Here is a 12,069-nt window from a genome sequence, read left to right on the forward strand (position 1 = left end):
TTCGTTTACAAGGTTTCTCAAAGACAGTTTAACATTGGATAGGTTTCAAACTAAGTTTATGTGTTTATATTTCAAAACATGAGAAACACAAATAACAATAAACTCTTAACCCTAAACCTTAAACTTTAAACCCTAAACCCTAAACCACATCCCTTAACTCTAAACCCTAATGTCTAGATTAATTAACCGTAGGGGTATAAGTGTATAGTTACGTCTTTTAATAAAACATTTAAGTCTATTTTGGTCATTTTTATTTTTAAAGTCTATATTTGTGACAAAAACGTTTTTAGGTCTATCCTAAAGAATTTCTCAATCTATTTTGAGCCATAAAATATTATTTAACTATAACAATTATATATAACCTAATATAATCAAATTAATACTGAACCAACGAAATATACAATACAAAAAATCACATATTTATTGAAAAAAAATAATATTATTTAAAATAATCATATTTAAATAAAATGCAAAATTCTAAAAAAACTACAAATAATTTTAAATTGAAATATGACATAAACCAAGTACTATGATATGATATGATTACTTTGTAAATATTAATATTTGTGCATGAGCAAAGGAAAATCATCTAGTACATCATATATGTATATGTGTATGCACCATCATAACGAAGACCTTATATGATGAGTTAAAGAAAAAAAAAACCTTATATGATTGAACTAGCGTTGACCTTGACTTTGTTTGCGCTCTCTTGTTTGGTGTTTTATATGTTCATATCAAATTTAAGAACTGCAACAGTGGCTCATAATTTATAATTTAGCTGGTGGTTCTGGTTGTCGTTTGAATCTTTGAAACCGGAACATGTCATCTACTAATAAACCAACAATTGGAAGACTTTTACGGATGACTTTCGGTGGTCTATTTGTGTGGGTCAGTCGATTTTTTTCGACTAAATCAGCATCTGATGTATATGCTTAACTGGTTTGTGCTTTGTAAGGAGAGTCACGAGAGGGTAAATCGCAATCCTCATTGATGAATCCTAAGTACTCGTTTCCTCTGGTTTCTCTGTTTATGTCTTGATAATATATGTTTACTTTGCTACTCTGTTGTGAAACAGAGACCTTATCTATTCTACTTCTTTTTGTGAATTTTTGTATGGCTCTTTAACCTTGATCTCCTTAGATAACATTTAACTTCTTCTTCAAGAACAAGAGTAACACTCTATTTGTCAAACAACAAACTTATTATGAATTGACACATAACGGTAAAAAAAGCGACTGTAAACTTTTTAGTCACAAAGTATCCATAACAGAAGTTAAATAAAGGTGACATCCGACACAGAGATATGGAGATAGTTCCGTAGTAAAAAACATATAATCTACCTAGCCCTTGGGCTCACTTCAGTACCAAAAGTCAAGCTCACTTCTATAGAACTCTTCGAGTCCATGTCCCTACTGGCACCTCCCCTTGAATTTTCAGCTGCAAGACATTCTTTCAGTCCGATAACAACTTGCGACATCGTAGGTCTTCTCGCTGAAGAAGGATTTAGACAAGACATTGCTAGTTCAACAACTTTCCACACAGAACCAGAATCATAATCTCCATTTAGAGTTGGATCCATAATGCTTATGATGTCTCCTTTTGTAAGCATTAACCCCACCCATTCTGCTATATGTGGCTTTTCACGGCTTTGGTCTATCACAGGTTGGTTTGTGATGATCTCCAACAATACTATCCCAAAACTATAAACATCACTCTTTTCTGTCAGCCAATTTGTTCTGTAGTATCTGCAGAACAAGATATACAATCAATTTTTCATATTTTTTCATACGAAAGAGAATAGAATTTCTTAGTCTAGAGTACTTACTCAGGATCAAGATATCCAGGAGTTCCAGCAACAACTGTCGACACATGAGTTTCACCTTCGATTGGGAATGATCTTGAAAGACCAAAATCAGCAAGCTTGGCCTCAAAGTGTTCAGTCAACAATATATTTGTGGTTTTAACATCTCTATGAACCATTGGTGGTTTGCATCCATTATGTAAGTACTCAAGTCCTAAGCCACAACAATCATTTTTAATTAGGCTCTCAAAAAATATAAACATGAATTAGAAAAAAACTTAAGGTGGGTAATGTTTAAACTAACCTTGTGCCGATTCAGAAACTATTTTAAGTCGAGTTCCCCAATTCAAAACAAAACGGTTACGTGTTCCTGTATTTGAAATAACAGATTGATATCAAAGTCTTATGTTACACGCAACGCATAGAACTAAAACAAGACATTTTGTTATTATTTTACCTGACATATGTTCCTTTAAATCTCCATTGGACATGAATTCATAGATAAGAGCCATGTTCTCTCCTTCGTCGCAATACCCAACAAGATTGACCAAGTTCTTGTGATGAACTCTAAGAAGAAGTTCGACCTAAACACCAAGCCATGATTCACAAGCTCAAGTTTAAAATATTGCTGAATCATTAAATGTTTTAGTACGAGATACTGATGACTGTGAAAATTTACCTCAGCTTTGAACTGTTTATACCCTTGAGATGATGAATGGGAAAGTATCTTAACTGCTACTTGTTTTGTACCATTCACAAAACCATAATATACAATTCCGAACCCTCCTTTCCCAAGGATTCTTTGGAAGTTATTTGTCATTGCAATAACTTCTGAGTAACTAAACCTTTTATTTTCTGTCATAATTGCCGGTTCTGATGATCTACCATCTGATGCTTGAATATATGAGGGTTCTGGCCCTTAAGGTTGCAAGGAAAAAAAATTTAGTCAAGACTTAGTGAAACTTGAGATGTATGATTGTTGTGATATTATTCTTGACTTTATTTATTAGTACCTTCAAATTTTGATGCTTTTTTCTTTCTGAGAACAAGGAACATGACGAATGCACCTATAATAACAGCTACTGAAGCAATTGATGCAACCACTGGTACAATGATACTCTTTTTCTTATGTCCATCGTTTCTTTTGTTCACACATGAACCAGCTGTGCAAAGAAGATGAGGGTTTCCTTCAACACTACCAAATATGAGTGTTATTAAGATACCAAATAGTATATTAACGGGCTGATAAGTATCGGAAACAAAAAAAACTTACTTTAACTTCATTCCTTTCTTCTGAAGAAGTGAGGGAGGGACCGATCCAGTTAAGTTATTACCACTTAAGTCTCTGTTAGAAAAGATTATGCGTCAAAACAAAAGCAATCATGTTTAGGAGAAAGCTTAGCAAAAAAAACGTCAAAACAATAGTGACTCTATGAGAAACTTACATGACCAAGAGTGATTTTATGTCAGCTAGAAATTTAGGTATTTCTCCAGTCAAATTGTTATTTGACAAGTCCCTACAGTTAACAATTGATACATATTAACCCATCAAATATGATCCATTTCCAAAGGCTAAGTAATTTTTTAGGCTTGGACAGCCGTGCAGATATACATACAACTTTTCAAGGTGGGTAAGATTTTGAATGGCTTGTGTGATGATCCCGGTTAATCCACTTGTAGATAAGTCTCTGGAGAAATTAAATGTGAGATTTCTAATTCGATAATTACATGATTAAGAAATTAAGGTAAAGTAAATGATTCTTCTTACAAGGAAGTGATTATTGGTGGAGTCGAAATATCTGAGTTATTGCAGTTTAGACCATCCCACAAAAATTGTTTGGGTACACATGGATCTCCTTGCCAACTGATTCTATTTAATCCATAAATATCTTGAACATTCTTGATACCAGCAACTACAATTGTAAAGCTTGGTGGTTTCATAAATCAAAACAAAACACAAATATTTGTCCATAATTTCAGGAATGTAAATGGACATACCTTCATCTTCATTTGTCTCCATTTGCGGGAAATCAATCACGGTGAAAGCCTCGATGGCATTCAGGAGAGGCGGAAGAGTTGATTTGGACGTCTTCAGAAGCTGCAAAAGGCATGCCCCTCCATCGCATTGCTCTGGTGTTATGTCGAATATGGTTTGGGTCTTTAGCGGCTTAGGACTATATGGTCCATATGAAATTTTCCCATTCATTGTTATATTGAATTCTCTTGTATCGTTGGCCCTTAGGGTCTGAAGCTCGGCAAAGTGCATGTAGGAGTAAAACTTCGTAGTAGATGGCTCTATAGTCCATGTAATGTTTAATGTCGCGTTAGGGTTTAGGGGCGTTACTCCCGTTGACATTACACCTTTTGGCAGTTCATAAAGATTACTAGAATTTACATTCAAATTTGTAGTTACTTGTGTCCATGAGTTCGCCACGAACATCGGGTACCATTTACGATCATAAACATCATCCGGGTACCTGTCACAATATTAAATTGCAATACATTATTAAACTAACACGAAGGTTTTCAATCATTCGAGTGAAAAAATATTGACATGTGAAACTGAAATATTTTTTGTTTATCAAAAAATAAAAAAAATTCGTTATTAAATTTTGCGATTATAAATGGAAAACGCAAAATGCAAACGATGTTCTTGCTTTTTAAGAATGGCTTTCGCGTGTGCTAAGTTTTTAATTAAAAGAGTAAATATTGTGGGTTTATTTGAAAAAAATACATACACTATGTCACTATTTAAACATATAAACGTAAATATATACATGCAAAAAAAATTTAAAAAGTTGAAAATGTTTTAAGCAATCACAAACACCAATCAAGGCATATGTTTATGTTATGTGAAAGTTTTAACTTGTTCTTACCGTATATTACGATCTGAGTTGCTAAGATACCTCCTGAATTCGTATTTGAGTGAGCCGCTTTGAGTAACATACATATCTTTCTTCAATGGTCGTAGCTCCAAGACATTTATAAAGGGTATACTAATACCTGTCTTAACAAGACATACCTGTAAAGAGTCGGTTTGCGTCACATGGATGATCTCCTCTATAGTATCATTACTGCTCACTGTTGTCCATATGTTCGGACCCAAGTAAAGGTCAAAGTTTGGATCGACATTAAGACCATCATAATTTCCATATACGAATGTGGCCTTAATCAGATACTTGGTGTCCCGGGTAACATTTAGATGGTAGCAGTTTCGTACTCCGTCTGGAAAATATCTTAGTTTCAAAATCGGCTTAGTGTAGTCCGGTTCAAACTCCTTGGCGATCCTACTAGTTTTTCCACTCTTAACTAAATCGGCATCTGATATATATGCTAAACCGGTTGGGAGTGAGTTGTAAGGAGACTCACGAAGGGGTAAACCGCAATCCACATTAATGAATCCTAATGAGATAATAGATGAAAATATATCTTATAATCTAAGAGAACCGTTGACGAAAGCAAATATATCATATACATTAAAATCCAACAGTTCCGTACGTACCGGTGGGATCTTGAGCTTGAACAAGATGAAGTATCAGCACAAAACTGGAAATGAACATACAACGTCTCTCCATTTTCTCCTTAATGTCCAAAGGAAAGATCCTTTTATTTTTATATATCAAGCTATGCATTTGAGTTTATGATTATATAAGCCACTTCTTAAAAGTCCTAAGTCAACTAAGATTAATGATGTTGGTCAAATAGTAATATTATTTCACGGTTCTTTTTTTTTATTATTGAACACCATATGTTTTCACGGTTCAAAATGATTTTATAAGCCAAGTTCTTGAGAGAAAAAATGACGAGTGATTTATAATTTAATATTCAAGTGGTCGAAAAGTATCTCAATGTCTAAAGCCACAAAACCGTTGACTAAGTCATTCCAAAGAACACGCTGTATTCTTAGTCGACGTGGAAAAACGAGTTAATACAGAAGGAGACGTGCATCAAACTACAACCTTCTTACTTTCTCGTTGACTTTGACTTTTGTATAGCTGCACTTAATTGGTTGATCTCTTTGGTCTTTATCGTTCACTAATGAAAACTTCGCCTTCAAAAGTCAATGCTCACAAATAATTGAGTTTTTGCATTAATTTTTTTTTTCTTGCATGCCAATTGTCGAAGTAACAACCTCCAATGATTTTCGTTGGACGTAGTTTTTTAATATGTAGGATCCCAAATTGAGCAATTAGGTGCTTGATATTAAAATTTCATATTGAGTTCTTTGGTTTTTCTAGGAATATATCTAAATAGTTATATAGAACTAGGAATTTTCCTAGGCCATGTACAGAAATAATAATTTTAAATATAATATTTCTTTATTTCTAAAATATTAGTTTACATTTTTCATTATTACTTTTATATTTTAATTTTATTGGTTTGGAAAAAATATATATATTTTGTAGTTTTTTTCTTTTTATTTAGTTTAGCTATTTATGTTTAATTTAATTTAAATTTTAAAAATTTAGGATTATTTTATAAAAATCAATTTTTTTTTATTATCTATTTTAAATATATCTCTTATTTAGTTTTAAATATGCATTTGTTCAAATACATAAATTCTAATAAAGTTTGGATTTTTGTTGGTTATAGTTAAAATAAGTTAAACTAGTAAAAATCAATATGTTAATTACCTAGTAAACGGATAAATTTCAATAAAATTTAATCATTTAACTATCAACAAAATATTTATTGGATTAGTATCGCTTTATTTTTGTATTTGTTAATGAACACTTACAATTAATTTTTATTATATATATACACAAAGTGTGATACATAAGTTAATGTAAAAAAATACTTGTTACTTATATTTAGTTTATTTTTTATTAATTTTGTGTATATATATATTTATTTATTTATTTTTATGGTGATATATGAGTTACAAGTTATTAATATATTTCAAAAGTTTTGCTAAAAATAAATATTGATATAAAAAATTACTTTAATGATGATATAAGAGCTATTAGTTATTGTTATTTTTAGAAAACTTTGAGGGGAAATAGAAATCTTTATAAAGAAATTATCCATGTCATAATGCCACATCATATTTTTTTTCTAAATCCATGTCAGTTTTTCTTGTTGTTAATGAATGTGGTGATCGATGACACATATACAAATCACTTTGCAAATAATGTTTAGTGGATGTGTATTTGATTTTTCCTTAGAATTATTGAAACAAGTTGTATCCTTTCAAGAAATTTTATTTAAAAAAAAATATTTAAGAAAAACAGTTTCTCCTATAACCATTTGGCGCGTAAACTTATTTTTAGAATATTAAACCAACTCTAATAAAACACCAAAACATTGATTTTGATGTGATTTATCTCCAATGAGACATTAGAAATGATACCATTTCATCAAATTTAGTGTTTTATGAATAACACCAAATTCAGCATACCAAGTATTAAAATAATATATTATATTATTTTATAATTGATTATATAGTAGTACTTTTGTATATTTTATTTTTGTTTTCACATTATTAAATTAAAATATTATTTTATTTATATTTAAAAAAATAATAACTAAATGAGTATTATCAGTTACACAAAACTGTAACAAATAAAAATTCATTTATTATGTATTATTAAAATATATTAAATTTTATTTTCAACTAATATTTTACATAAAATAAATATATAATTTACTATAATTTTACATTTCTTAATAAACAGTGTGATATAAAATTACAAACCTCTGACATAGAAATATAATAAAATGATAATTAGTCAATTACAAATAATAAATATATTAAAATTAAAAGTTAATTATCTATGATATTGTTTTGGTGTAAAATCTGATGTTATAGTTAGAATTGACAAAATAGAGTTGATTACCAAATTTAATGTTATTTTAATATCATATTTGGTGTTATGATTGGAGTTATCTTGTATTTTTTTTCTGAACAATAGAGTTACCTAGTGTAACTTAGTAACTAGGTGGTAACATGCGCCTTGTGCAGGGTGAATAGACAAAAGAAAATTAAAACTTTTAATTTATGCCAGAATAATTGAGTCAATTAAAATATATTACTTTGCGAGATTAGTCATAGATTATTCAAGAGATTTGCCCGGGCTACGAAATTAATTTTAGTTGCCAATTTTAAAAGTATGGAAAGTACTATAATTAAGAAATCATCATATATGAAACAATATTAACTTTAAAAATTAAGCTGATCGAAAATAACCAAATTGACGTTTCCGACGTGTTGTTTCCTTAATTTTATAGTCTTGGTGCTTAAGTTAAGAGATTAAATGGTATTTTTAAGTTTGTATTGTCCAATCAGTTAAAAGATAAGATTCAATCGGCGTCATAATCCATGATCAATGCTTCTATCAAATCAATTAGGGTTATATGATTAATATTCATATATAAATGGCATTATATAAATATGAACCATAGATGTAACATACCAAAACAATTGTGAGGAACACGGATGCTTTTTTAAATATATATATATAATTATAACAAAATTAATTCCAAGTAAGTGGTCATAAAATTTAATATTTTTGAACACTTGTAACACCCAAAAAACAATATAAAAGAACATTATGTAACATACCAAAACAATAGATTAGTGATTGCTCTCCAGAATTTTTTTAGTGGTTGTTTTGCATGATCGAGTCAACAATATGTATATATATATTGGTACGATCAAAAATAAATTTAGTGCTAAATATGAAACAAATTGAGATTCTAGTCAACGAAATTAAATTCAAAATCAATCAGTGACGATCAAAAATATTAATATATGTTTTGGTTTCAATGGTGAATTTTCATTACGAAATTCAGCCAATATTAATGAGTACATATATAACCGTAATTAGTGTCATATTTAGCTTCAAATTTCCTAATTTGAAATATTCATATGGCAATCATACATTGTCATGAATGAATTAAAGAAATTATTACTTTTAATCTATATATATTAGAAAGTCAAAAGTCACAAATATTAGATATAATGAATTATGGAACAAAAGTTTGCATGTTTTTATAATGTAAGCTTATTTGTTTTGTTTTTTAAGTTTGTGTAGTTGGTAGGTGCAATTAAGTATATCTTATGAAAAATCAAATTTATAAGAGTGAGCAAAGACTAATATAAATTTACTATGAATTTAAGAAAAAAAACATGAGAAACATGAGTTTACGGTTACCAGCTTTGCAAGCAAATCGCCATAATGATATCAAAATCTCACTATTTAATTTTACGTAACTTGCGCTCCACTACAATTCTAAACTTGTCGTAATTGTAATATTGGCTGATAAATCAACGCAGCAAAAAAAATATTACATTAATGATTGCCATATGTAATTCCATGGTAGTATTCCAAATTTATTTGTGTTTCCAAATTTAAGGAAATAATAGTTAAAATCATCATATTAAAGGATTTGACTTGTTCAAAATGTATATTAGAATCTAAAATTACATAATTTAGGAAACAATAATTGAATTCATAACAATTTTACACCTACCAAAAATACAAAAAAATTATACAATCAATAACTTTGGAAATGTTTTCTCACCAAATGAATTTCATAGAATCCCATGATATTTATACATTCACGAATACAATTCAATTTGGTTTGATAGACACGAAACCGGTTTATTAAATCGAGCTGGGTGTTTGTTAAAAATCTATTTTATAATTTCAACAGATTTCAATTGATATACAATAAAATATATTAATATATTTATTTTATTGATATATGATAAAATATATTAACAAAATAATAGTTTAACTATATGGTTGACTTAATAATTCATCCCGAAGCCACTAAAATAATTTAGAGTAATGTTTGTATCATTATACTCAAAATAGCTCCATGACTTCTTATATATTTTATTGGGAATATGAAAAACCGATGATAATTATATATTGCCATTTTGATTTTAGTGGTTTGTATACATGATGCAAATGACCAATATATCATGCTGTCTTGATTTTATGTAAAAAAAAATAATCATAGAGTATAAAGGTGTTGGAGAGTTCCTCCTCGTACATGGTCTATGGTAAATCAAATTTTTTTTGGACATAGGACAAATCAATTTCGTGAACGTTCACTATAGAACTGGTTTCTAGATCTAATAGTGAGGATGCATATAATATATCATAATAATTAAAATCTAATGATCAATGGCAAGATATGTAATTAATCTAATAAAAAGAGGATCTTTAAATATATGGTATGAGAGTGATTGTGGTGTTACCACATAGAAAATGACAATTTTTATAATAACACATGAGGTAAAGGTTATTTAATAATAGTATTTTTCAAATAATAATAAAAAAGAATAAAACAGAGTATCATAATCATTGGTTCTTCCATAGCACGCTTGTGTGTAAAAGATATATATATATATATATATACTAGGGTCGGCCCGGGCTACGCCCAGGTTTTTATTTAAATTTAAATTTTGATTATATATTTAGTATGTTTATTTTAAAATATAAATTTTATAATCTATCATAAACATATAAGTAGCTATCGACAAATATACAATAATTTTAAGTTATTCAATCTTTTTTTCTTACGCTATTCAAAAAATTTTGCATCCATTTTTTTGTTATTGAAAATTATATATAAGGTGAGGAGTAGAATGATCAAAAATTAATTAAATTTTAGTTATGGTGTTTAATTGGTTAAATTGTTTTAATATTTCAATGCACTTAAAACTATTTATAACATTTGTTTCCAATTAGTCTCTAAGTAATTTAATGGAATATCCTCTTAAATTTACAACAAATAGTATATTTTAAAAAACAATATTTTTTTTTTTCAAAAGTTTATGATTATATAACACCAACAAAATTTACTTAACCCGATTTGCTTAACTAATTGATTTTAGTTAATGAATTAGTTAAATTTTGATCCGAAGCTTTCTCAATGAGAAAAAACTGAGTAGAAGCATTTTATGTTTCTTATAAAACGGTAATGACCTTGTTTGCTTAACCAATTGGTTTAGTTAATGAATTAGTTAACATTTAAACCATAGCATTTCTCTGGTTTTTTTAACTGTGTGTGTATAAGTGTTCCTACATATCTAATTATCTATCTTTTGGTCAAAACATAGCTAATTATTTAATAAATTTTTCTATCAAAATAACATAGTGATTTGATAAAAAAAAATAGTGATTAGTGTAAGGTTATTGTATGTTCTTATTCCAAAATGTACTAACGTTAATGCATGTTGCCTAGAATCGGTCCCGCACGTATGAATGTAATGTATTTTTTGTTTGAATTCTTTTCTTTTGTATGAAAATTTTATTTGCTTTTTGGATTTGTATTCGGATGTTTTGATTGTTACTATATATTTCCGAATGTTTCCAATTTGGTGTCTTTTTTGAAGTTACATTGAAATACCAATATTACATATTTCTTGGTATGAAGTTCATTCTTGCGTATGTTTTGTTGGTATTACATTTCTATAGTTTTTTTTTCTGGTTTTTGGTCTTTAATATTCGTTGTGTTAATAGTCCTGATCTTTTATGGGTATTGTAAATGTGCATTCTAGCTTGTATTTTGTTGGTATTGCTTTTTTTCTATAGTATTTTCTGGTTCTTGGTCTTTAATATTTGTTGTGTTAATAGTCCTGATCTTTTATGGGTATTGTAAATTTTGTTTAGTTAGATTTTTCACTTTGTTTGTTTAAAATTTAGGGGATTAAATTATGATAATTGTCTAGCATATGCATGTATATGTCCTCCAGTGCTCATTTTGTTTTAATAAAAAATAATGATCTAATATTAGAAAAAGTTCCTAAATTATTATTTAGGATTCCTATTATTTGTAGGGAAAAAATATTCTTGCACGGTAGAGAAATATAGAAATTCTTGCACATTAGAGAAATATAGAGAAGGCACTTCATGTCTTCCATGTATTTTCATCTTCAGGTCGTGTATATATTATAGACTACTTGGAGACATAATCAAATGTAATCTGACAAAATATGTCACAACTTTGCATTTCTCAGGACTCAGATGAAATGAAATCTAACAAAATTACTTTGGCTGATGGCTCTTTCAAGAATAGTTTGGTTCCTACATCTGTTCCAATCATTTTCCAGTTATTAGAAGCATCTTTCACAGAAAGCTATCATGTAATATAGAAAAAAAAAATTGAAAGAAATTGACAATAACTGCAGCAAAATTAATTGCATCAAACAGAACGCTAATACTAAAAGAATTCGAGCAAAATTAGAAGCTCGAATTCTTTTAGTATTTGCATTCACAGAAAGCTATCATGTAATAAACGAAGCTGACATA

General features: G+C 28.9%; 1 protein-coding gene across 1 annotated transcript; it reads right to left on the reverse strand.

The window, feature by feature from the left end:
* Positions 1-300: 300 nt before the first annotated feature.
* Positions 301-5,456, reverse strand: LOC125609481 (probable LRR receptor-like serine/threonine-protein kinase At1g51820). Its single transcript, XM_048780953.1, has 13 exons — positions 5,307-5,456; positions 4,681-5,206; positions 3,803-4,281; positions 3,573-3,717; positions 3,421-3,492; positions 3,250-3,321; positions 3,078-3,149; positions 2,818-2,999; positions 2,484-2,722; positions 2,262-2,388; positions 2,109-2,174; positions 1,829-2,018; positions 301-1,748 (listed from the first exon to the last, which is right to left on the reverse strand). Exons 1-13 carry the CDS (start codon positions 5,434-5,436, stop codon positions 1,340-1,342), a joined length of 2,709 nt encoding a protein of 902 aa, XP_048636910.1. The 5' UTR covers positions 5,437-5,456; the 3' UTR covers positions 301-1,339.
* Positions 5,457-12,069: the final 6,613 nt, after the last annotated feature.

This window comes from Brassica napus, chromosome A5 (assembly GCF_020379485.1).
Source record: "Brassica napus cultivar Da-Ae chromosome A5, Da-Ae, whole genome shotgun sequence".
Classification (NCBI taxonomy): Eukaryota; Viridiplantae; Streptophyta; class Magnoliopsida; order Brassicales; family Brassicaceae; genus Brassica; species Brassica napus.

Bases quoted from the DNA above. Each gene is read 5' to 3' on its own strand.
- LOC125609481 (XM_048780953.1), bottom strand. From the start codon at position 5,436: ATGCATAGCTTGATATATAAAAATAAAAGGATCTTTCCTTTGGACATT. The intron at 2,175-2,261 runs GTAAAATAATAA...TTTCAAATACAG, and splicing joins TTTAAAGGAACATATGTCAG to GAACACGTAACCGTTTTGTT. The intron at 1,749-1,828 runs GTAAGTACTCTA...CTTGTTCTGCAG, and splicing joins CCTGGATATCTTGATCCTGA to ATACTACAGAACAAATTGGC.